The 26,474-nt window shown below is 47.9% G+C and overlaps 1 protein-coding gene across 1 annotated transcript; it reads right to left on the bottom strand.

Annotated features, from left to right (window-relative positions):
- Positions 1-21,748: 21,748 nt before the first annotated feature.
- Positions 21,749-23,373, bottom strand: LOC139540510 (serine/arginine repetitive matrix protein 1-like). The gene is made up of 2 exons (XM_071344396.1): positions 22,435-23,373; positions 21,749-22,378 (listed from the first exon to the last, which is right to left on the bottom strand). The coding sequence occupies exons 1-2, from the start codon at positions 23,371-23,373 to the stop codon at positions 21,749-21,751; spliced, it is 1,569 nt and encodes a 522-aa protein (XP_071200497.1).
- Between the last annotated feature and the right edge of the window lie 3,101 nt (positions 23,374-26,474).

The following is a 26,474-nucleotide window of genomic DNA, read 5'->3' as shown; positions in this document are numbered from 1 at the left end:
GAGCCCCAAGAGGTTTTAATGGTAAATAAGGAGTCAGGAGAGCTTTAAGGTAATGTGCTGTCCAGGGGAGACAGCTGGCTGGTTGCTCTGTGAGGTAAGGCTGACTAATAGCTGGGTGGTTGTTCTGTGAGGTAAGGCTGGCTAATAGCTGGGTGGTTGCTCTGTGAGGTAAGGCTGGCTAATAGCTGGCTGGTTGCTCTGTGAGGTAAGGCTGACTAATAGCTGGCTGGTTGTTCTGTGAGGTAAGGCTGGCTAATAGCTGGCTGGTTGTTCTGTGAGGTAAGGCTGGCAAATAGCTGGGTGGTTGTTCTGTGAGGTAAGGCTGGCTAATAGCTGGCTGGTTGTTCTGTGAGGTAAGGCTAGCTAATAGCTGGATGGTTGTTCTGTGTGGTAAGGCTGGCTAATAGCTGGATCGTTGTTCTGTGAGGTAAGGCTGGCTAATAGCTGGCTGGTTGTTCTGTGAGGTAAGGCTGGCTAATAGCTGGATGGTTGTTCTGTGAGGTAAGGCTGGCTAATAGCTGGCTAGTTGCTCTGTGAGGTAAGGCTGGCTAATAGCTGGCTGGTTGCTCTGTGAGGTAAGGCTGGCTAATAGCGGGCTGGTTGTTCTGTGAGGTAAGGCTGGCTAATAGCTGGATCGTTGCTCTGTGATGTAAGGCTGGCTAATAGCTGGGTGGTTGTTCTGTGAGGTAAGGCTGGCTAATAGCTGGATGGTTGTTCTGTGAGGTAAGGCTGGCTAATAGCTGTCTGGTTGTTCTGTGAGGTAAGGCTGGCTAATAGCTGGATGGTTGTTCTGTGAGGTAAGGCTGGCTAATAGCTGGCTGGTTGTTCTGTGAGGTAAGGCTGGCTAATAGCTGGCTGGTTGTTCTGTGAGGTAAGGCTAGCTAATAGCTGGCTAGTTGTTCTGTGAGGTAAGGCTGGCTAATAGCTGGCTAGTTGCTCTGTGAGGGAAGGCTGGCTAATAGTGGGTAAGGCTGGCTAATAGCTGGCTGGTTGTTCTGTGAGGTAAGGCTGGCTAATAGCTGGATGGTTGTTCTGTGAGGTAAGGCTGGCTAATAGCTGGCTAGTTGCTCTGTGAGGTAAGGCTGGCTAATAGCTGGCTGGTTGCTCTGTGAGGTAAGGCTGGCTAATAGCGGGCTGGTTGTTCTGTGAGGTAAGGCTGGCTAATAGCTGGATCGTTGCTCTGTGATGTAAGGCTGGCTAATAGCTGGGTGGTTGTTCTGTGAGGTAAGGCTGGCTAATAGCTGGATGGTTGTTCTGTGAGGTAAGGCTGGCTAATAGCTGTCTGGTTGTTCTGTGAGGTAAGGCTGGCTAATAGCTGGATGGTTGTTCTGTGAGGTAAGGCTGGCTAATAGCTGGCTGGTTGTTCTGTGAGGTAAGGCTGGCTAATAGCTGGCTGGTTGTTCTGTGAGGTAAGGCTAGCTAATAGCTGGCTAGTTGTTCTGTGAGGTAAGGCTGGCTAATAGCTGGCTAGTTGCTCTGTGAGGGAAGGCTGGCTAATAGTGGGCTGGTTGTTCTGTGAGGTGAGGCTGGCTAATAGCTGGGTGGTTGTTCTGTGAGGTAAGGCTGGCTAATAGCTGGTGGTTGTTCTCTGAGGTAAGGCTGGCTAATACCTGGCTGGTTGTTCTGTGAGGTAAGGCTGGCTAATAGCTGGTGGTTGTTCTCTGAGGTAAGGCTGGCTAATACCTGGCTGGTTGTTCTGTGAGGTAAGGCTGGCTAATAGCTGGATGGTTGTTCTGTGAGGTAAGGCTGGCTAATAGCTGGATGGTTGTTCTGTGAGGTAAGGCTGGCTAATAGCTGGATGGTTGTTCTGTGAGGTAAGGCTGGCTAATAGCTGGATGGTTGTTCTGTGAGGTAAGGCTGGCTAATAGCTGGATGGTTTTTCTGTGAGGTGAGGCTGGCTAATAGCTGGCTAGTTGTTCTGTGAGGTAAGGCTGGCAAATAGCTGGATGGTTGTTCTGTGAGGTAAGGCTGGCTAATAGCTGGATGGTTGTTCTGTGAGGTAAGGCTGGCTAATAGCTGGGTGGTTTTTCTGTGAGGTAAGGCTGGCTAATAGCTGGATCGTTGTTCTGTGATGTAAGGCTGGCTAATAGCTGGGTGGTTTTTCTGTGAGGTAAGGCTGGCAAATAGCTGGATGGTTGTTCTGTGAGGTAAGGCTGGCTAATAGCTGGATGGTTGTTCTGTGAGGTAAGGCTGGCTAATAGCTGGATGGTTGTTCTGTGAGGTAAGGCTGGCTAATAGCTGGGTGGTTTTTCTGTGAGGTAAGGCTGGCTAATAGCTGGCTAGTTGCTCTGTGAGGTAAGGCTGGCTAATAGCTGGATGGTTGTTCTGTGAGGTAAGGCTGGCTAATAGCTGGGTGGTTTTTCTGTGAGGTAAGGCTGGCAAATTTCCCGGGGGTGACAATGGCGTCCCATAACTGCCCCTTTGCTGTATGTATGAGTGTGTCACCAAAACGGAACCGACCAGCATTGGCCGCTCCAACAGTCCGCACTGTTTTAGGAATCATCTGCAACTTCCCAGGCTGGCAGCAGGCCGCTAATGTGATGACAAATTACTGCAATAATTTGGGGAAAGCTCCTCCCAAATGTGATGGCAGCCCCATGTCTTGTAAAGTGAAGAACTCCGGGATTTTATTAGCGCCCACTTGCCTGGTCACTGAAAGGTTTCCCTTCCGTTCCTCAAGTATTTACTTTGTTGGAAAACCGCGTATTAAAGGAGCCAGGAGCAGGGTTTTTTTTCTCCTCAAATGTGGTTGTTGGACTCTGAATGAACGAGCTATTGTAGGACGAGCTACGAATGACTCATGGAACAAAGGGGGATGAAAAAAAAAAACGATCTATCCAACCATATGTGGTCATCGAAGATGAATTCAGCAGTCCATTAATGGAAAAGACACATTTTGGAAATGCGGGGAATGAATCGGAATAGAAATATCAAAATGGAGGAATAAAAATTGAAATATATCTTTGTAGAAGTGCCATTAGAAAAAATGTGATGTCTTTTTAATGTGAGATATAGCTCAATGTCATCTTAAAACGGTCTCATCTTACTTGTGTGTGTAAATTCTTTCATTGTGTATGAGAAAATGAAATACTATCCAAATGAACTACGCAGGGAGTGCTCCGGATTTGCCTCAGACAAAACCCCGACAAGTTGTCTTGGTATCGCTTTCCCAACATTCAGTCGGTTGAATTGTCACTTCTGTCACCTTTCCCTTTGACACTAATTACCTGTTCATACCTTCAAAGGAGGGCCACATGACTAAGAGCCCTTTGACAATATAAAGCATTGTACAAAAGCCACAGAATTAGAAGTGGAGTTGAAGCAAATCAGGATCAGGTTGACTTTCCTCTACTTGTCTCGCTTTCAAGTTTGCATGACATGGCTTTGATGTCAATACTTAAATTGTCCAGTTTTGTTAGAAACATACATTTGTCCCTGACACACACACACACACACATACATTTGACCCTGACACACACACACACACACACACACACACACATACATTTGTCCCTGACACACACACACACACATACATTTGTCCCTGACACACACACACACACACACACATACATTTGTCCCTGACACACACACACACACACACACACACACACATACATTTGTCCCTGACACACACACACATCGCAAGGTAAAGGGTCAATCGCAATACGGTGCCCCTGGAGCAGTTTTAGGGTCAAGTACCATGCTCAGAGGCACAACGGCAGTGAATGGTGCCTGGAATCAGAGTCCAGCAACCCTGTGGTTGCTAGTTTAGTTCCCACTTTATGCCTGACCCAGGATTGGAAACTGCGACCTCCCGGGTACTGGTCCGCTCTCTATCATATAGGCTACCTGTCGATCTAGCTGGTGCATGGCAGGTGACATTCAGAACCAAGCATTTCAACATTACATATACTGTAGCATATACTGTAAATCTAGAAATAGGAACCACTAAGATACACTTCGCATCACTGTCACACCCCACATCTTTATCATCGTCTTTACAGAGTGACATGTGATACTGGGTACTTGGACCAATCAGAGCAAAAGGTAGGCAAATAGTGATTCAGCTCCAACAAACAAATATATATAATTTACACTGAGTGTACAGTACAGTGTAAATGACAGACTGACCAGGTGAATCCAGGTGGAAGCTATGATTTCTTATTGATGTCGCTTGTTAAATCCACTTCAATCAGTGTAGATGAAGGGGAGGAGACGGGTTAAAGATGGATTTTTAAGCCTTGGGACAATTGCCCTGACGAATGGAGGGCAATAGGGGGAGGGGGTTCAACTCAATATTAGGAAGGTGTTCCTAATGTTTGGTATACTCAGTGTATTAAACAAAGATAATATGTAACGTAAAAAATAATATACATACATACATACATACATACACATACATACATACATACATACATACATACATACATACATACATACATACATACATACATACATACATACATACATACATACATACATACATACATACATACATACATACATACATACATACATACATACATACATACATAAAATGTATTTATAAAGCCCTTCTTACATCAGCTGATATATCAAAGTGCTGTACAGAAACCCAGCCTAAAACCCCAAACAGCAAGCAATGCAGGTGTAGAAGCACAGTGGCTAGGAAAAACTCCCTAGAAAGGCCAGAACCTAGGAAAAAACCTAGAGAGGAACCAGGCTATGAGGGGTGGCCATTCTTCTTCTGGCTGTGCCGGGTGGAGATTATAACAGAACATGGCCAAGATGTTCAAATGTTCATAGATGACCAGCATGGTCAAATAATAGTAATCATAGTACATACATACGTACCCATACGTACACATACATACATACATACACACACTACCGGTCAAAAGTTTGAAAACACCTACTCATTCAAGGGTTTTTCTTTATTTTTACTATTTTCTACATTGTAGAATAATAGTGAAGACATCTAAACAATGAAATAACACATATGGAGTCATGTAGTAACCAAAAAAAGTGTTAATACAAATCAAAATATATATTTTTTTTGAGAATCTTCAAATAGCCACCCTTTGCCTTGATGACAGTTTGCACACTCTTGGCATTCTCTCAACCAGCTTCATAAGGTAGTCACCTGGAATACATTTCAATTAAAAGGTGTGCCTTCTTCAAAGTTAATTTGTGGAATTTCTTTCCTTCTTAATGCGTTTGAGCCAATCAGTTGTGTTGTAACAAGGTAGGCAGACTGTACAGAAGATATCCCTATTTGGTAAAATACCAAGTCCATATTATGGCAAGAACAGCTCAAATAAGCAAAGCGAAAGGACAGTCCATCATTACTTTAAGACATGAAGGTCAGTCAATGTGGAAGATTTCAAGAACTTTGAAAGTTTCTTCAAGTGCAGTCGCAAAAATCATCAAGCGCTATGATGAAACTGGCTCTCATGAGGACCCCCACAGGAAAGGAAGACCCAGAGTTACCTCTGCTGCAGAGGATAAGTTCATTAGAGTTACCAGCCTCAGAAATTGCAGCCCAAATAAATACTTCACAGAGTTCAAGTAACAGACACGGGTCTAATGGACATTAGACCGGTGGAAATGTGTCCTTTGGTCTGGAGTCCAAATTGGAGATTTTTGGTTCCAACCGCCGAGTCTTTGCGAGATGTGGAGTGGGTGAACGGATGGTCCCCACATGTGTATTTCTGTCACGCCTGCTCCGGCTCTCCCTCTCTGGCGCTTGAGGGCGCCAGGCTACCTTTCATTACGCACACCTGTCACCATCATTAAGCGCATCAGCGCTCATTGGACTCACCTGAACTCCTTCGAGTTTTGATTGCCTTCCCTATATCTGTCTGTTTCCTCTGTTTCATTGTCGTTTCCGTATCCCCTGTCCAGACGCTGTCCGTATTCTGTATCTGTTTGTGGTTATTAAATGTTCACTCCCTGTACCTGCTTCTCGTCTCGTCTCCAGCTTCGATCCTTACAGACCTTGCTGACACCTCTAAAAGGAGAGGAAGGAGGGAGTTTTTGTTTTTTGTTTTGGTTAGTGACATCTGGTCCGGGTGCCGTCGCCGATGGAACCGGGGTTGCCTCAGCTAACTCGTTGGGCTTCCAAGCCTTAGCTGGCTCGAGAGGTCTTCTTGCCTCAGTTGGCTCGGCAGACGCCCACCCCACGTCATGCTTCAGCCGGCCCATCATGCTTCAGCTGGCCCATCAGGCTCCCACACCTCAGCCGGTTCGTCAGGCTCAAACGCCTCAGCGGGATTGTCAGGCTTTCCCGCCTCAGCCGGATCGCCAGGTTCCAAAGCCTCTGCCGGCTCGTCGGGCTTCTACGCCCCAGCCGGCTTGTCCAGCGCCCATGCCTCAGCCGGCTCATCAGGCTCGCCAAGGTGGGACGCCAAGTGGCGCCCCTATAGGCGAGGGTACTGTCATGCCTTCTCCCTCTCTGGCGCTCAAAGGTGCTAGGCTGCCCTTCATTACGCACACCTGTCACCATCATTACATGCATCAGCGCTCATTGGACTCACCTGGACTCCTTCACGTTTTGATTGCTTTCCCTATATCTGTCTTTTTCTTCTGTTTCATTCCCATGTCAGCATTCACCCCCCCCCCCCCCCGTACCTGTTTCTCGTCTCCAGCGTCGAGCCTCACAATTTCCAATCATAAAGCATGGAGGATGAGGTGTTATGGTGTGGGGGTGCTTTGACGGTGACACTGTCTGTTATTTATTTAGAATTCAAGGCACACTTAACCAACATGGCTACCACAGCATTCTGCAGCGTTACACCATCTCATCTGGTTTGGGCTTATCCACTATCATATGTTTTTCAACAGGACAATGACCCAACACACCTCCAGGCTGTGTAAGGGCTATTTTACCAAGAAGAAGAGTGATGGAGTGCTGCATCAGATAACCTGGCCTCCACAATTCCCCAACCTCAACCAAATTGAGATGGTTTGGGATGAGTCGAACTGCAGAGTGAAGGAAAAGCAGCCAAAAAGTGCTCAGCATATGTGGGAACTTCTTCAAGACTGTTGGAAAAGCATTCCAGGTGAAGCTGGTTGAGAGAATGCCAAGAGTGTGCAAAGTTGTCAAGTCCAAGGGTGACTATTTGAAGAATCTCAAACATAAAATATATTTTGATTTGTTTAACACTTTTTGTGTTAATATATGATTCCATATGTGTTTTTTCATAGTTTTGATGTCTTCAAAATGATTCTACAATGTGGAAAATATTTTAAAAATAAAGAAAAACCCTTGAATGAGTAGGTATTCTAAACCTTTTGACCGGTAGTGTACGTATATATATAACAAAGATAATATATTAAACAAAGATAATATGTAAAACAAAGATAATATATAAAACAAAGATAATAGCTAACATCAAGAAAATATTTTAATATCTTATTTTTAGACAAATACTGTCCTGATCATTCCTTAGGGTTGTCTGTAGCCTAATTCTGTCTTATAAATTTGCTGTTTCCCCAGAAATGTCAAAATATAAGGGTGACCCAGGGTTAAAATAAAAACATTTTTACTCACTGGGGGGGTCAATGTACATATAAAAATGAAAGATGTAATGTCTAAGGACGAGCTACTTTAAGGATATGTTGTAACCGCTCCCAACAACCTCTGAACTAAAAATCCAGGGCCCCAGGTGCCTCATGTGAGTGAACGTTCCATTCTTTTCTCAAAACAACTTACAGGGAATTCAAAGACTTGATAAGCTTAGTATTATTATTTTTTGTAAAAGCCTTTCAGTTTTACGCAGTGGAACATTTGTACATGTTTTTTGCAAGGAGGACAGACCAATCAGAATGCCATCAGAAGGAGTTGAGGCAACGTGCACCTATGTGGTTTTGAGGGTGCCACTGAGAGAGAAAATCTAATACTTTTACAGTGTTTTGAAGTGGGAGAAACTAATTTATACAAAATATTTGGCAGAGAGGACAGACCTGAATGGTCTTAGAATGATATTGGAGGCATCTACTCATGTCCAAATTCAATGTCTGTTCATTTGATCTTGGATAATTTGTCCTAGAAATGGATGCTACGGAGGCCTTCACTCAGATTCAATGGGCCTGCCGCATGACTGTATAAAATAATTATAAAAAGACATATACTGTACAGTTTTACTGTACAGAAAGTATATTAGGGCCCAGAGATACATTTAGAAAAGCTTTACATCAGGCAATAATGGACATTCTAAAAAAGTACAGTATTGCTGTGTATCTGCGTTCCTGTTCAAGACAGTGGTTGGAACAGAAAGCATTGCATGATATTATGAATTAGCTGACTGCGAGGAGAAGTAGCCTGTACTACTCCAGTAAGTATGATGTGCAAATGAGAGATCTTTTGATTATGACTGAACTGTATCTCCTAGATGCACATTAGCCTGTTCCCAGATCAGTTTGTGCTTTATAGCCAACTCCTATGGTCATTGCCAAGACAGCCTAAACAGATCTGAGACCAGGGTAGATGCATGTATCCACCTATGCTACTGTTGATAGAATGGACCATTCCTTTAAAAGGCACAATCTGGACGATAGAATGGACTGTTCCTTTAAAATGTGCAATCTGGACGATAGAATGGACTGTTCCTTTAAACATGTACAATCTGGGGGCCTCCCAAGTGGAGAGCAATTTCCAACCAGACCAGAGGTTTGAGGAGTGACGTGCTAGTTAGGTACACAATGCTGAAAAAGCGCCATATGCCTCTGATTTAGCGAAGGACTGTGACGTCAAGCTAGGTAGACCTGCATACAGGCCACACAGGTGTGTAATGACCAGTCTTGCGGTGGGAGAAACACACAACCGTTTTATTTACTTTTGAATCAGTCATTTGCACGTCACGCGATACACAATAAAAAAAAACGTTTGTGTTTCTTGCCGTAATTGTGAGTATTATTTAGACTAGAGTTTAGAGTTAAATTAACATACATTTGTACCGTTTCTTGTTTCATTGTGCTCAGGCACGACAGCGACTCTTCAGCCTCGGGATGCTGAGGAAATTCAGCCTATCCCAGAGGGCCTTCACAGTGCTCTACAGGAGTACCATCGAGAGCATATTGTCAGGCTGCATCACAGCCTGGTACGGCCGCGGACCACACGGTGCCTCAGAGGGTGGCACCCACAGCCGAACACACCATTGGGTGTTCAATGCCTGCCCTCCAGGACACCTACCACACCAGGTGTCGCAGGCATACTCTGCATACATTTGATCTACTATGTTACTAATTTCATATTTTACTATATTGTAAGTTGTTTATCGTTGAATATTGTTCCAGATCGATGCCATAATTCAACTCTATGTGAGATGGCTCCTCAGTGTCAAGGCTGGGTGAAAAGCTCTCTCCCTCTCTGCTTTAATCTTTGTTTCCACTCAAAACCAAACACTCCAGCTAAGATGACTGAGCATTTAGAATCTGGCGATAATTCAATAAGGCTCTCTTTTCAGCGAGGGCCCTTTTAAGACGAAGCCTCAAAGTGAGGAACACAGGTTTGCCTGCTCTTTTCCGTTTCTAGAATAACAGTGAGGTGGTAGTTTCTCCAGGGCATTGTGACTGGCCTCGTGATACCACCATTAGACTCTGTCAGAGTAATAAGGGAAAAGAGTAGTGCAAATACAAATGAAAATAAAAGTGTGACTCATTTCTTCTTTCTGACTTTGTCAAACTGCTTTTCATACTGCCGCTACCTAGTTCTCGAGTCACCGGTTTATGGGGGACTTCAATGTATGGGACCTTCACCCTCTGGTGACCTGTTTAGAGGAGGGAGACACCTTCACCCTCTGGTGACCTGTTTAGAGGAGGGAGACATTTTCACCCTCTGGTGACCTGTTTAGAGGAGGGAGACACCTTCACCCTCTGGTGACCTGTTTAGAGGAGGGAGACACCTTCACCCTCTGGTGACCTGTTTAGAGGAGGGAGACACCTTCACCCTCTGGTGACCTGTTTAGAGGAGGGAGACACCTTCACCCTCTGGTGACCTGTTTAGAGCAGGGAGACACCTTCACCCTCTGGTGACCTGTTTAGAGAAGGGAGACACCTTCACCCTATGGTGACCTGTTTAGAGGAGGGAGACACCTTCACCCTCTGGTGACCTGTTTAGAGGAGGGAGACACCTTCACCCTCTGGTGACCTGTTTAGAGCAAGGAGACACCTTCACCCTCTGGTGACCTGTTTAGAGAAGGGAGACACCTTCACCCTCTGGTGACCTGTTTAGAGGAGGGAGACACCTTCACCCTCTGGTGACTTGTTTAGAGGAGGGAGACACCTTCGCCCGCTGGTGACCTGTTCAGAGGAGAGAGACACCTTCGCCCTCTGGTGACCTGTTCAGAGGAGGGAGACACCTTCACCCTCTGGTGACCTGTTTAGAGGAGGGAGACACCTTCACCCTCTGGTGACCTGTTTAGAGGAGGGAGACTCCTTCACCCTCTGGTGACCTGTTTAGAGGAGGGAGACACCTTCACCCTCTGGTGACCTGTTTAGAGGAGGGAGACACCTTCACCCTCTGGTGACCTGTTTAGAGGAGGGAGACATTTTCACCCTCTGGTGACCTGTTTAGAGGAGGGAGACACCTTCACCCTCTGGTGACCTGTTTAGAGGAGGGAGACACCTTCACCCTCTGGTGACCTGTTTAGAGAAGGGAGACACCTTCACCCTCTGGTGACCTGTTTAGAGGAGGGAGACACCTTCGCCCTCTGGTGACCTGTTTAGAGAAGGGAGACACCTTCACCCTCTGGTGACCTGTTTAGAGGAGGGAGACACCTTCACCCTCTGGTGACCTGTTTAGAGGAGGGAGACACCTTCACCCTCTGGTGACCTGTTTAGAGGAGGGAGACACCTTCACCCTCTGGTGACCTGTTTAGAGGAGGGAGACACCTTCACCCTCTGGTGACCTGTTTAGAGCAGGGAGACACCTTCACCCTCTGGTGACCTGTTTAGAGAAGGGAGACACCTTCACCCTATGGTGACCTGTTTAGAGGAGGGAGACACCTTCACCCTCTGGTGACCTGTTTAGAGGAGGGAGACACCTTCACCCTCTGGTGACCTGTTTAGAGGAGGGAGACACCTTCCCCCTATGGTGACCTGTTTAGAGGAGGGAGACACCTTCACCCTCTGATGACCTGTTTAGAGCAGGGAGACACCTTCACCCTATGGTGACCTGTTTAGAGCAGGGAGACTCCTTCACCCTCTGGTGACCTGTTTAGAGGAGGGAGACACCTTCACCCTCTGGTGACCTGTTTAGAGGAGGGAGACACCTTCACCCTCTGGTGACCTGTTTAGAGGAGGGAGACATTTTCACCCTCTGGTGACCTGTTTAGAGGAGGGAGACACCTTCACCCTCTGGTGACCTGTTTAGAGGAGGGAGACACCTTCACCCTCTGGTGACCTGTTTAGAGAAGGGAGACACCTTCACCCTCTGGTGACCTGTTTAGAGGAGTGAGACACCTTCACCCTCTGGTGACCTGTTTAGAGAAGGGAGACACCTTCACCCTCTGGTGACCTGTTTAGAGGAGGGAGACACCTTCACCCTCTGGTGACCTGTTTAGAGGAGGGAGACACCTTCACCCTCTGGTGACCTGTTTAGAGGAGGGAGACACCTTCACCCTCTGGTGACCTGTTTAGAGGAGGGAGACACCTTCACCCTCTGGTGACCTGTTTAGAGCAGGGAGACACCTTCACCCTCTGGTGACCTGTTTAGAGAAGGGAGACACCTTCACCCTATGGTGACCTGTTTAGAGGAGGGAGACACCTTCACCCTCTGGTGACCTGTTTAGAGGAGGGAGACACCTTCACCCTCTGGTGACCTGTTTAGAGGAGGGAGACACCTTCCCCCTATGGTGACCTGTTTAGAGGAGGGAGACACCTTCACCCTCTGGTGACCTGTTTAGAGCAGGGAGACACCTTCACCCTATGGTGACCTGTTTAGAGGAGGGAGACACCTTCACCCTATGGTGACCTGTTTAGAGGAGGGAGACACCTTCACCCTATGGTGACCTGTTTAGAGGAGGGAGACACCTTCACCCTCTGGTGACCTGTTCAGAGGAGGGAGACACCTTCACCCTCTGGTGACCTGTTTAGAGCAGGGAGACACCTTCACCCTATGGTGACCTGTTTAGAGGAGGGAGACACCTTCACCCTCTGGTGACCTGTTTAGAGAAGGGAGACACCTTCACCCTATGGTGACCTGTTTAGAGCAGGGAGACACCTTCACCCTATGGTGACCTGTTTAGAGGAGGGAGACACCTTCACCCTCTGGTGACCTGTTTAGAGAAGGGAGACACCTTCACCCTTTGGTGACCTGTTTAGAGGAGGGAGACACCTTCACCCTCTGGTGACCTGTTTAGAGCAGGGAGACACCTTCACCCTCTGGTGACCTGTTTAGAGCAGGGAGACACCTTCACCCTCTGGTGACCTGTTTAGAGCAGGGAGACACCTTCACCCTCTGGTGACCTGTTTAGAGCAGGGAGACACCTTCACCCTCTGGTGACCTGTTTAGAGCAGGGTCTATAGTATGAAGAGGGAGACCCACAGACACATTCTCCTGTGGTGACAGTGGTGTATAATATTTTTATTTTTATTGTTTAACCTTTACTTAACTAGGCCACTGTCTTATTGGCAAGGACTAAATTACATGCCTAAACAGGCCCTAAACAGTGTCCTCTAATTGCTGGTCTAGGATCAGTTTTCCCCAACCCAATCTTAACCTTAAACATTAAATGTTAATCAACTGAACTTGCCCTGAACCAGTGCTTGAGATAATTTACATAGGCCTGTCTAGTCCATATTGTACTGTGTGAAAGTGGCATTGTCAGTTTAGGACATCTTAAGCATCTTTGTAGAGCCATGGGGAAGGGGAGGGGCCATGGGAAAGGGGAGGGGTAGAGCTATTACCCAAGGGAGGGGCCATGGGAAAGGGGAGGGGTAGAGCTATTACCCAAGGGAGGGGCCATGGGAAAGGGGAGGGGTAGAGCTATTACCCAAGGGAGGGGCCATGGGAAAGGGGAGGGGTAGAGCTATTACCCAAGGGAGGGGCCATGGGAAAGGGGAGGGGTAGAGCTATTACCCAAGGGAGGGGCCATGGGAAAGAGGAGGGGTGGGGCTATTACCCAAGGGAGGGGCCATGGGAAAGGGGAGGGGTAGAGCTATTACCCAAGGGAGGGGCCATGGGAAAGGGGAAGGATAGAGCTATTACCCAAGGGAGGGGCCATGGGAAAGAGGAGGGGTAGAGGTATTACCCAAGGGAGGGGCCATGGGAAAGAGGAGGGGTGGGGCTATTACCGAAGGGAGGGGCCAGGGGAAGGGGAGGGGTAGAGGTATTACCGAAGGGAGGGGACAGGGGAAGAGGAGGGGTAGAGTTATTACCGAAGGGAGGGGCCAGGGAAAGGGGAGGGGTAGAGATATTACACAAGGGAGGGGCCATGGGAAGGGGAGGGGCCATGGGAAGGGTAGGGATATTAAGATTAAGATGGCGCCGATGGAGACGGCAGCATCGCGACGAGCTCTTAGAAAACTTTGCAGTATTTTTTATTTTGTATGTACAATTTTTTACATTATTAGCTCAGGAAATGTTTTGTGTCATTACATACAGCCGGGAAGAACTATTGGATATTAGAGCGGCGGTAACTCACCAGAACTACCAGCATTACGACCAGGGATACGACTTCCGTGGAGCAGATCCTTTGTTCCCTCTCCCCAAAGCAATTTAACTTATTCCAAAGGTCGACCTAAAACATCGCACTCGAGGCGGCCTGCACACCACCCACCGCTTCCGAGTATATTACTAGCTAATGTTCAGTCTTTGGATAATAACGTTGATGAGCTTAGAGCAAGGATTACTTTCCAGAGAGACATCGGGGCCTGTAAAATACTTTGTTTCACAGAAACATGGCTCTCTCGGGATACTCAGTACAGGATTCAGTACAGGATACTCAGTACAGGATTCAGTACAGGATACTCAGTACAGGATTCAGTTCAGGATACTCAGTACAGGATTCAGTACAGGATACTCAGTACAGGATTCAGTACAGGATACTCAGTACAGGATTCAGTACAGGATACTCAGTACAGGATTCAGTACAGGATTCAGTACAGGATTCAGTACAGGATTCAGTACAGGATACTCAGTACAGGATTCAGTACAGGATACTCAGTACATCGCGCAGACAGAAATAAATATCTCTCCGGGAAGCAGAAGGGCAGGGGGGGGGGGTTGTGTTTCATGATTAACAACTCATGGTGTAATTCTAGGAAAAAGTAATTGTCACGCCCTGACCACAGTAAGCTGTTTTTTTCTGTGTTGGTTGGGGCGTGATAGTGACTAGGGTGGGTCATCTAAGTTTTTGTATGTCTATGTTGGCCTGATATGGTTCCCAATCAGAGACAGCTGTTTATCATTGTCTCTGATTGGGAATCATATTTTAGGTAGCCATTTTCCCCATTGTTAGTTGTGGGATCTTGTCTACAGTAAGTTGCCTTTGAGCACTCTAGTAGCGTCACGTTTCGTTTGTGCTTTTGTTGTTTTGTTTAGTGAGTTTCTCTTTATTAAAATTATGTGGAACTCTATGCACGCTGCGCCTTGGTCTCATCATTACAACGATCGTGACAGAAGATCCCACCAAAAATGGACCAAGCAGCGTGTACAGGAGGAGTGGAATTGGGAGGAGACCCTGGATGGAAAAGGACCCTGGACGCAGGCCGGGGAGTATCGCCGTCCTAAGGAGGAGATAGAGGCTGCGAAAGCAGAACGGCGACGATACGAGGAGATAGCTCAACGGAGCAAGCACGAGAGGCAACCCCAAGAAAAAAAATTGGGGGGGCACATTGAGCCAGTCAGGGAGTCGAGTGAGGAGCTCGACGCAAGATTCCTGAAAGAGGTGCTGGCATTGAGATCGCTGCAGTGTGGGCGTGCTGAGGTGTGTGTCATCAGCCCGGTGCCACCTGTACCGGTCCCACGCATCAGGTCTCCAGTGCACCTTCACAGCCCTGTGCGTCCTGTGCTAGCTTCCCGCACTTGCCGGGCTGGAGTGAGCATCCAGTCAGGAAGGGTTGTGCCAGCTCTGCGCTCTAGACCTCCAGTGCGCCTCCACAGTCCAGTACGTCCTGTGCCTCCTCTCCGCACTCGCCCTGAGGTGCGTGTCATCAGCCCGGTGCCACCTGTACCGGTCCCACGCATCAGGTCTCCAGTGCAACTCCACAGTCCAGTACATCCTGTGCCTCCTCTCCGCACTCGCCCTGAGGTGCGTTTCATCAGCCTGGTGCCACCGGTACCGGTCCCACGCATCAGGCCTCCAGTGCGCCTCCACAGTCCAGAGCTTTCGGCGACAGTTCCCAGTCCAGAGCTTCCGGCGACAGTTCCACAGTCCGGAACCTCCTGAGACGGTCCGCGGTCCGGAACCTCCTGAGACGGTCCGCGGTCCGGGACCTCCTGAGACGGTCCGTGGTCCGGAACCTCCTGAGACGGTCCGCGGTCCGGAACCTCCTGAGACGGTGAGTTTCTCTTTATTTTATTTATTCTCTTTATTAAAAGTATGTGGAACTCTATGCAGGCTGCGCCTTGGTCTCATCATTACAACGATCGTGACAGTAATTTTGTTCACCCGACCTAGAATACCTTACAATTAAATGCTGACTTTATTATCTCCCAAGAAAATTCCCCTCTGTCATCGCCAAAGCCGTTTACATCCCACCTCAAGCCGAAACCTCGACAGCCTTCAAAGAACTTCACTGGACTTTATGCAAACTGGAAACCACATATCCTTAGGCTGCATTTATTGTAGCTGGGGATTTAAAAAAGCAAATCTGAGGACTAGGCTGCCAAAATTTCACCAACATATTGACTGTCCTACTCGCGCTACTAAGACTCTCGACCATTGCTATTCAAACTTCCGGGATGTTTAAAAGGCCCTCCCCCACCCTCCTTTCGGCAAATATGACCCCGACGCCATCTTGCTTCTCCCGTTTTAAAGGCAGAAACTCAAACAAGAAGTGCCCGTGCTTCGTATTTTTCAACGCTGGTCTGACCAATCGGAATCAAAGCGTTGGGATTGTTTTGATCACATGGACTGGGATATGTTCCGGATAGCGTGAAAAAATTATCTAGACGCATACACGGATACGGTGCCTGAGGTCATAAGGAAGTGTATAGGAGATGTAGTACCCACTGTGACTATTAAAACCTACCCTAACCAGAAACTGTGGATAGACGGTAACATTCGCGTGAAACTGAAAGCGTGATCAACCGCATTTAACAATGGCAAGGCGACTGGTGACATGGCAGAATATAAACAGTGTAGTTATTCACTCCGCAAGACAACCAAACAAGCTACACGTCAGTATAGAGATAAAGTGGAGTCGTAATTCAGCGGCTCAGACACGAGACGTATGTGGCAGGGACTACAGACAATCATGGACAACAAAAGGAAAACCAGCCACGTCGCCGAGACCGACGTCTTGTTTCGGGACAGGCCCTCTGTGAAAGGCTTTCTTCGCACGCTTTGAGGATAACAGTGCCACCGACACGGCCCGCTACCAAGGACTGTGGGCTCTCCTTCTCCGTGGCTGATGTGAGTAAAACATTTAAAAGTGTTAACCCTCGCAAGGCTGCCGGTCCAGACGGCATCCCCAGCCGCATCCTCAGAGCATGCGCAGACCAGCTGGCTGGTGTGTTACGGACATATTCAATCTCTCCCTATTCTAGTCTGCTGTCCCCACATGCTTCAAGATGGCCACCATTATTCCTGTACCCAAGGTAAAGGTAACTGAACTTAATGACTATCGTCCCGTAGCACTCACCCCTGTCATCATGAAGTGCTTTGAGAGACAAGTCAAGGATCATACCTTACCTGCCACCCAAGAACAACTTAAATTTGCTTACCGCCCCAATAGATCCACAGACAATGCAATCGCCATCACTCACCTGGACAAGAGGAATACCTATGTAAGAATGATGTTTATTGTCTATAGTTCAGAATTCAACACCATAGTACCCTCCAAGCTCATCATTAAACTCGAGGGCCTGGGTCTGAACCCTGCCCTGTGCAACTGGGTCCTGGACTTCCTGAAGGGCCGCCCCCAGGTGGTGAAGGTAGGAAACATCACCACCACTCCGCTGATCCACAACACTGGGGCCCCACAAGGGTGTGTGTACCTCAGCCCCCTCCTGTACTCCCTGTTCACCCATGACTGCGTGGCCAAGCATGCCTCCAACTCAATCATTAAGTTTTCAGACGACACAACAGTAGTAGCCTTGATAACCAACAATGATGAGACAGCCTACAGGGAGGAGGTGAGGGCTCTGGGAGTGTGGTGCCTGGAAAATAACCTCTCACTCAATGTCAACAAAACAAAGGAGATGATCGTGGACTTCAGGAAACAGCAGAGGGTGCACCCCTCTATCTACATCGACGGGACCGCAGTGGAGAAGGTGGCAAGCTTCAAGTTCCTTGGCATACACATCACTGACAAACTGAAAATGGACCACCCACACAGACAGTGTGGTGAAGAAGGCGCAACAGAGCCTATTCAACCTCATGAGGGTAAAGAAATGTGGCTTGTCACCTAAAACCCTCATATATTTTTACAGATGCATAACTGAAAGCATCCTGTTGGGCTGTATCACCGCCTGGTACGGCAACAGCACCACCTGCATCCACAATGCTCTCCAGAGGGTGGTGCGGTCTGCCCAACACATTACCAGGGGAAAACTAACCGCCCTCCAGGACACCTACAGCACCCGATGTCACAGGAAGGCCAAAAGATCATCAAGGACATCTACCACCCGAGCCACTGCCTGTTCACCACGCTTTCAACCAGAAGGTGAGGTCAGTACAGGTGCGTCAAAGCCGAGAGACTGAAAAACAGCTTCTATCTGAAGGCCATCAGACTGTTAAACAGCCATCACTAGCACATTAGAGGCTGCTACCTATAGGCATAGACTAGGAATCACTGGCCACTTTAAGGAATGGAACAAGGGTCACATTAATAATGTTTACATATCTGGCATTACTCATCTCATGTGTATATACTGTATTCTACACTATTCTATGGTATCTCAATCACTAAATAATGCTTACATATCTTGCAATACTCATCTCATATGTACGTATATACTGTTTTTCTATACTAAATGTCCTCTCACTGTCAAATGCCTTAATTTTCAGCAAATTTAACATGTGTAAATATCTGTATGAACATAACAAGATTCAACAACTGAGACATAAACTGAACAAGTTCCACAGACATGTGACTTACAGAAATGTAATAATGTGTCTCTGAACAAAGGGGGGGGGGGGTCAAAATCAAAAGTAACAGTCAGTATCTGGTGTGGCCACCAGCTGCATTAAGTACTGCAGTGCATCTCCTCCTCATAGACAGTACCAGATTTGCCAGTTCTTGCTATGAGATGTTACCCCACTCTTTCACCAAGCCACCTGCAAGTTCCCGGACATTTCTGGGGGGAATGGCCCTATCCCTCACCCTCCGATCCAACAGGTCCCAGACGTGCTCAATGGGATTGAGATCCGGGCTCTTCGCTGGCCATGGCAGAACACTGACATTCCAGTCTTGCAGGAAATCACGCACAGAACGAGCAATATGGCTGGTGGCATTGTCATGCTGGAGGGTCATGTCAGGATAAGCCTGCAGGAAGGGTACCACATGAAGGAGGAGGATGTCTTCCCTGTAAGGCACAGCGTTTAGATTGCCTGCAATGACAACAAGCTCAGTCCGATGATGCTGTGACACACTGCCCCAGACCATGACGGACCCTCCACCTTCAAATCGATCCATCTCCAGAGTACAGGCCTCGGTGTAACGCTCATTCCTTCGATAATAAACGCGAATCCGACCATCACCCCTGGTGAGACAAAACCGCGACTCTTCAGTGAAGAGCACTTTTTGCCAGTCCTGTCTGGTCCAGCGACGGTGGGTTTGTGCCCATAGGCGACATTGTTGCCGGTGATGTCTGGTGAGGACCTGCCTTACAACAGGCCTTCAAGTCCTCAGTTCAGCCTCTCTCAGCTTATTGCGGACAGTCTGAGCACTGATGGAGGGATTGTGCGTTCCTGGTGTAACTCGGGCAGTTGTTGTTGCCATCCTGTACCTGTCCTGCAGGTGTGACGTTCGGATGTACCGATCCTGTGCAGGTGTTGTTACACGTGGTCTACCACTGCGAGGACGATCAGCTGTCCATCCTGTCTCCCTGTTGCACTGTCTTAGGCGTCTCACAGTACGAACATTGCAATTTATTGCCCTGGCCACATCTGCAGTCCTCATGTCTCCTTGCAGCATGCCTAAGGTACGTTCACGCAAATGAGCAGGGACCCTGGGCATCTTTCTTTTGGTGTTTTTCAGAGTCAGTAGAAAGGCCTCCTCAGTGTCCTAAGTTTTCATAACTGTGACCTTAATTGCCTTCCGTCTGTAAGCTGTTCGTATCATAACGACCCTTCCACAGGTGCATGTTCATTAATTGTTTATGGTTCATTGAACAAGCATTGGAAACAGTATTTAAACCCTTTACAATGAATATCTGTGAAGTTATTTGGATTTTTACTAATTATCTTTGAAAGACAGGGTCCTGAAAAAGGGACGTTTCTTTTTTTGCTGAGTTTATTCTACTGTATCTTAGTCCGTTCTGCTCTGACATCGCTCGTCCATATGTATATAGTCTTAATTCATTCCTACTTTGATTTGTGTGTATTGGGTATGTGTTGTGTAATTTGTTAGATATTACTTGTTAGATATTACTGCACTGTCGGAGCTAGAAGCACAAGCATTTCACTACACCCGCAATAACACCTGCTAATCACGTGTTTGTGACCAATAAAATTTTATTTGATTTGGGTAGAGGTATTACCCAAGGGAGGGACCAGGGTAAGGGAGAGTGAAGCATTACTCTCATTACTCTGGGTATGGCCAGTCACCTTAGCAAGGTTTTTACAGTAGAGGTATTACTCTGGGTATGGCCAGTCGCCTTAGCAATGTTTTTACAGTAGAGGTATTACTCTGGGTATGGCCAGTCACCTTAGCAATGTTTTTACAGTAGAGGTATTACTCTGGGTATGGCCAGTCACCTTAGCAAGGTTTTTACAGTAGAGGTATTACTCTGGGTATGGCCAGTCACCGTAGCAAGGTTTTTACAGTAGAGGTATTATTCTGGGTATGGCCAGTCACTGTAGCAATGTTTTTACAGTAGAGGTATTATTCTGGATATGGCCAGTCACCTTAGCAAGGTTTTTACAGTAGAGGTATTATTCTGGGTATGGCCAGTCGCCTTAGCAATGTTTTTACAGTAGAGGTATTATTCTGGGTATGGCTAGTCACTGTAGCAATGTTTTTACAGTAGAGGTATTATTCTGGATATGGCCAGTCACCTTAGCAAGGTTTTTACAGTAGAGGAAGCATTAGTCTGGAGAAGAGGAACGTGTCCCTCGCTTGTTAAAATGTCAAAAGAAAAGAAAATAGCTGAGAGAATGTTGAGAGAAAAAAACAGGTCAACATGATGTAAGAATAGGTTTGGAGAGAACATGGGTTGTGTTGTTGGATCAGCACCGTGTTTACGAGGCATATGCTGTTGATGAGTTTAAGGGAGTGTTCTCCTTCCATGAGAACCAGTGCGCTCCCGCAGTTCTCAAACTAGAACAAAGCTTTTACAGTAGGAAGGAGTGAAGCATCTGGAGATGAACCACCATGCTGGGATCACCAGTTTAATGGCGGCTAGGCCGGGAGGCCAGTCTAACCCTGATCACCAGTTTAATGGTGGCTAGGCCGGGAGGCCAGTCTAACCCTGATCACCAGATTAATGGTGGCTAGGCCGGGAGGCCAGTCTAACCCTCATCACCAGTTCAATGGCGGCTAGGCCGGGAGGCCAGTCTAACCCTGATCACCAGTTTAATGGTGGCTAGGCCGGGACGCCAGTCTAACCCTGATCACCAGTTTAATGGAGGCTAGGCCGGGACACCAGTCTAACCCTGATCACCAGTTTAATGGTGGCTAGGCCGGGAGGCCAGTCTAACCCTGATCACCAGTTTAATGGTGGCTAGGCCGGGACGCCAGTCTAACTCTGATCACTAGTTTAATGGTGGCTAGGCCGGGAGGCCAGTCTAACTCTGATCACTAGTTTAATGGTGGCTAGGCCGGGAGGCCAGTCTAACCCTGATCACCAGTTTAATGGTGACTAGGCCGGGAGGCCAGTCTAACCCTGATCACTAGTTTAATGGTGGCTAGGCCGGGAGGCCAGTCTAACCCTGATCACCAGTTTAATGGTGGCTAGGCCGGGACGCCAGTCTAACCCTGATCACCAGTTAATTGGTGGCTAGGCCGGGACGCCAGTCTAACCCTGATCACTAGTTTAATGGTGGCTAGGCCGGGACGCCAGTCTAACACTGATCACCAGTTTAATGGTGGCTAGGCCGGGACGCCAGTCTAACCCTGATCACTAGTTTGATGGCGGCTAGGCCGGGACACCAGTCAAACCCTGCATCTCTTGGCCCTGTACTCGGCATCAGGCTACTGGGAGTGTTCCCATGGAAAAGCCGTTAAACTGGCCGCGGGAATGAGGGATGAGGAACAAGTTTCCATCAGGTCTACAAGGCAACATGGATGTTCACATATTGTTGTGCCATGTTAAAACAGCCCCATAAATTGTAATACAGTGAAGCTTGAGGGCTTTTAACAGGTGGTTAAAACAGTCTGTAGGTGTTTTTTTAATCATTCATACAGGTGTGTGTGTGTCGGTTTAGCCTCAGGTTTTTTACGGATGTGTTTCGAGTCGACCTATAGGGTTGATTCGCTGGGGTTGTCTGTATTTCTGTTGTTGTTTTTGCGTCGTCAGTCTCCCTGTTGCCATGTAAAAGTAACTTGGTTCTCCTGTTGGGCGTGGCTTCTTCTCTGGGGCGTGGCTTCTCCTCTGGGTCTGGTTCTCCTCTGGGGAGTGGGTTCTCCTGTGGGGCATGGGTTCTCCTCCGGGGCGTGGCTTCTCCTCTGGGGAGTTGGTTCTCCTCTGGGTCTGGTTCTCCTGTGGGGCGTGGCTTCTCCTCTGGGTCTGGTTCTCCTCTGGAGCGTGGCTTCTCCTCTGGGTCTGGTTCTCCTGTGGGGCGTGGGTTCTCCTCTGGGTCTGGTTCTCCTCTGGGGCGTGGGTTCGCCTCTGGGTCTGGTTCTCCTCTGGGGCGTGGGTTCTTCTCTGGGTCTGGTTCTCCTGTGGGGAGTGGGTTCTCCTCTGGGGAGTGGGTTCTCCTCTGGAGCGTGGCTTCTCCTCTGGGGCGTGGGTTCTCCTCTGGGTCTGGTTCTCCTGTGGGAAGTGGCTTCTCCTCTGGGTCTGGTTCTCCTCTGGGGCGTGGCTTCGCCTCTGGGGCTGGTTCTCCTCTGGGGAGTGGCTTCTCCTCTGGGGAGTGGGTTCTCCTCTGGGGAGTGGCTTCTTCTGTGGGGCATGGCTTCTACTCTGGGTCTGGTTCTCCTCTGGGGCGTGGCTTCTCCTCCGGGGTGTGGCTTCCCTTCTGGGTCTGGTTGTCCTCTGGGGCGTGGCTTCTCTTCTGGGTCTGGTTCTCCTCTGGGGCAGGGCTTCTCTTCTGGGGCGTGGCTTCTCTTCTGGGCCTGGTTCTCCTCTGGGGTGTGGCTTCTCTTCTGGGTCTGGTTCTCCTCTGGGGAGTGGCTTCTCCTCCGGGGCGTGGCTTCTCTTCTGGGTCTGGTTCTCCTCTGGGGCGTGGCTTCTCCTCCGGGGTGTGGCTTCTCTTCTGGGTCTGGTTCTCCTCTGGGGTGTGGCTTCTCTTCTGGGTCTGGTTTTCCTCTGGGGAGTGGCTTCTCCTCCAGGGCGTGGTTTCTCTTCTGGGTCTGGTTCTCCTCTGGGGCATGGCTTCTCCTCTGGGGCTGGTTCTCCTCTGGGGCGTGGCTTCTCCTCTGGGTCTGGTTCTCCTCTGGGGTGGGGCGTGGCTTCTCCTCTGGGTCTGGTTCTCCTCTGGGGCGTGGCTTCTCCTCTGGGGAGTGGGTTCTCCTCTGGGGAGTGGCTTCTCCTCTGGGTCTGGTTCTCCTCTGGGGGCGTGGCTTCTCCTCTGGGTCTGGTTCTCCTCTGGGTCTGGTTCTCCTCTGGGGTGTGGCTTCTCCTCTGGGGAGTGGGTTCTCCTCTGGGGCGTGGCTTCTCCTCTGGGTCTGGTTCTCCTGTGGGGCGTGGCTTCTCCTCTGGGGGCGTGGCTTCTCCTCTGGGTCTGGTTCTCCTCTGGGGAGTGGCTTCTCCTCTGGGTCTGCTTCTCCTCTGGGTCTGGTTCTCCTCTGGGGTGTGGCTACTCCTCTGGGGGTGTGGCTACTCCTCTGGGTCTGGTTCTCCTCTGGGATATGTGTTCTGCCTTGCGTCATGGGCTGCGGCCTCACTTTTCCCATCCGCATCAACGCATTTTCTCTCCTCCGTATTTGTTTTCAAGCAGGATTTTCAGCTTTTCCTCATTACCAGCTAATCTTCAGAATGTTACTAAAACAAGAAACATATTAAAGGCCAAATAAATGGAAGAATGTGATATTCCCTCAATCAAATGTATATTCATAATAGTTCGCTCATAAATAGGTCGCTTCCTGTGAACACTGACTTTGTTTGTCGTGTTATGTTTTGCAATTTACTGTAGCCTCCTGAAAGAACAAATATTTTTGAGGATCTAGCCCACATCAAAGTAATTCTCAGCTCAAAATCCAGTGTTATACGCATTCATTTGCCTTTCTTTTAATAACTGCGGTCACAACCACTTGACAGATGATCTTTATCACAATCTCAGAGTATTATTCTACTGCGTGTGTAAACAGTAGCAACCAAACAGAGCCTTTCCCCAGTATTGACTGCGGCTATTGCTTGGTTAGTTTTCTCCTCATTTACCCTCTCTTGTGGGGATACAAACACTAAATCATTGTTCACTTCAAATATGGATTAATAAAAGAGCCAGCAACAATTTGAAAAAGATCCCAGACATCTTACCTGCTGTGAAATACTGAACAGCTTTTCTCGAAGACCCTTAGGCTTAGATATTAGATTGTGGCTTTGAGCTGGCACAATCATGCCAGGGAAATGTCAATCTTGTCTTTCTGAAAACATATATCACAATCTGGTGTTTGCCTTTTGATGTGTAAGATCATCCCTGTAATGATGAGCTTGTTGCTCAACACTGAGCAAGCAAGTTCTTGGCTATCCACGTATTGTGACTTGCAGAATTTCAGTTGCCATATATGTAAATATCCCATTGATATTGTCTTTGTTTTATACATTATTTTTAATTGTACATATTTTCTTTATTTTATATATTATGATTTATTTTTACAGCTATATCTTCATCTGTGATTATATATCTGTGCTAAAATGTCCTCTTTTCTATGTTGTTTGTGAGCCGCTTGTGCCACCCAAACCCTAAAACATGTTTTTTCCACATGGTTCTAAAACACAAGTGGCACACACTTTCTAGGCTTAGAAAAACATTACTTCGACCAACTATTTGTGGCTTTGCAGTGAACATTGCAATGCATGCTCTTAAAATGTTGGGGAAATGTTGACTTTTATTATTTTAAAAGCAAGTCAACAAGGATGATGATGATGATGATGATAATAATTAATGAATCTTTACTATTTGTTGCTTTTTTAATTATTATTACTAGAAGTAGTAGTAGTAGTAATACCCCCCTGGCACAGTGACATCGTTGGCATGTTAGTAATTTGTTACAGTTATTACAAAACTACTAAACACAAACCCCAGTAAGACCAGGCCACTAAACACAAACCCCAGTAAGACCAGGCCACTAAACACAAACCCCAGTAAGACCAGGCCACTAATCACAAACCCCAGTAAGACCAGGCCACTAAACACAAACCCCAGTAAGACCAGACCACTAAACACAAACCCCGGTAAGACCAGGCCACTAAACACAAACCCCGGTAAGACCAGGCCACTAAACACAAACCCCAGTAAGACCAGACCACTAAACACAAACCCCAGTAAGACCAGGCCACTAAACCCAAACCCCAGTAAGACCAGACCACTAAACACAAACCCCAGGAAGACCAGACCACTAAACACAAACCCCAGTAAGACCAGACCACTAAACACAAACCCCAGTAAGACCAGACCACTAAACACAAACCCCAGTAAGACCAGGCCACTAAACACAAACCCCAGTAAGACCAGGCCACTAAACACAAACCCCAGTAAGACCATGCCACATCTCTTGCAATCCAGAAAGCAAATTAATATTTGAACTGCTTTTATCCAAAAGGTTCATGTACTTTACTTATGTGCAAAGAATGGTTACAATTCAGAAATGCTTTTCCAACCTTAGCCATATGTTATACTACCATGCGGTAGTAGAGAGAACAGTCTATGACTGGGGTGGCTGGGATCATTGACAATTTTTAGGGCCTTCCTCTGACACCGCCTGGTGTAGAGGTCCTGGATGGCAGGCAGCTTAGCCCCAGTGATGTACTGGGCCTTACGCACTACCCTCAGTAGTGCCTTGCGGTCGGAGGCCGAGCAATTGCCGTACCAGGCAGTGATGCAACTAGTCAGGATGCTCTCGATATTGCAGCTGTAGAACCTTTTGAGGATCTTAGGACCCATGCCAAATCTTTTTAGTTTCCTGAGGGGGAATAGGCTTTGTCGTGCCCTCTTCACGACTGTCTTGGTGTGTTTGGACCATTCTAGTTTGTTGTTGATGTGGACACCAAAGAACTTGAAGATCTCAACCTGCTCCACTACAGCCCCGTCGATGAGAATGGGGGCGTGCTCGGTCCTCCTTTTCCTGTAGTCCACAATCATCTCCTTAGTCTTGGTTACGTTGCGGGATAGGTTGTTATTCTGGTACCACCCGGCCAGGTCTCTGACCTCCTCCCTATAGGCTGTCTCGTCGTTGTCGGTGATCAAGCCTACCACTGTTGTGTCGTCAGCATACTTAATGATGGTGTTGGATTCGTGCCTGGCCATGCAGTCATGAGTGAACAGGGAGTACAGGAGGGGACTGAGCACGCACCCCTGGGGGGGCTCCAGTGTTGACGATCAGCGTGGCAGATGCGTTGCTTCCTACCCTCACCACCTGGGGGCGGCCCGTCAGGAAGTCCAGGATCCAGTTGCAGAGGGAGGTGTTTAGTCCCAGGATCCTTAGCTTAGTGATGAGCTTTGAGGGTACTATGAGGTTGAACGCTGAGCTGTAGTCAATGAATAGCATTCTCACATAGATGTTCCTTTTGTCCAGGTGGGAAAGGGCAGTGTGGACTGCAATAGAGATTGCATCATATGTGGATCTGTTTGGGCGGTATGCAAATTGGAGTGGATCTAGGGTTTCTGGGAAATGGTGTTGATGTGAGCCATTACCAACTTTTCAAAGCACTTCATGGCTACGGACGTGAGTGCTACGGGTCTGTAGTCATTTAGTCAGGTTGCCTTTGTGTTATTGGGCACAGGGACTGTGGTGGTCTGCTTGAAACATGTTGGTATTACAGACTCAATCAGAGACATGTT

Source organism: Salvelinus alpinus, chromosome 15, assembly GCF_045679555.1.
Source record: "Salvelinus alpinus chromosome 15, SLU_Salpinus.1, whole genome shotgun sequence".
NCBI lineage: Eukaryota > Metazoa > Chordata > Actinopteri > Salmoniformes > Salmonidae > Salvelinus > Salvelinus alpinus.
Note: the sequence above shows the minus strand (reverse complement) of the source record. Positions and strands in the feature narration are given on the sequence as shown.

What these genes read in the sequence shown, in the direction of transcription:
- LOC139540510 (XM_071344396.1), bottom strand. Translation starts at nt 23,373, where the DNA reads ATGCGGATGGGAAAAGTGAGGCCGCAGCCCATGACGCAAGGCAGAACA. An exon ending in AGAGGAGAACCAGACCCAGA is followed by an intron (nt 22,379 to 22,434) that starts GTAGAAGCCATG and finishes CCCACTCCCCAG; the next exon opens with AGGAGAAGCCACTCCCCAGA.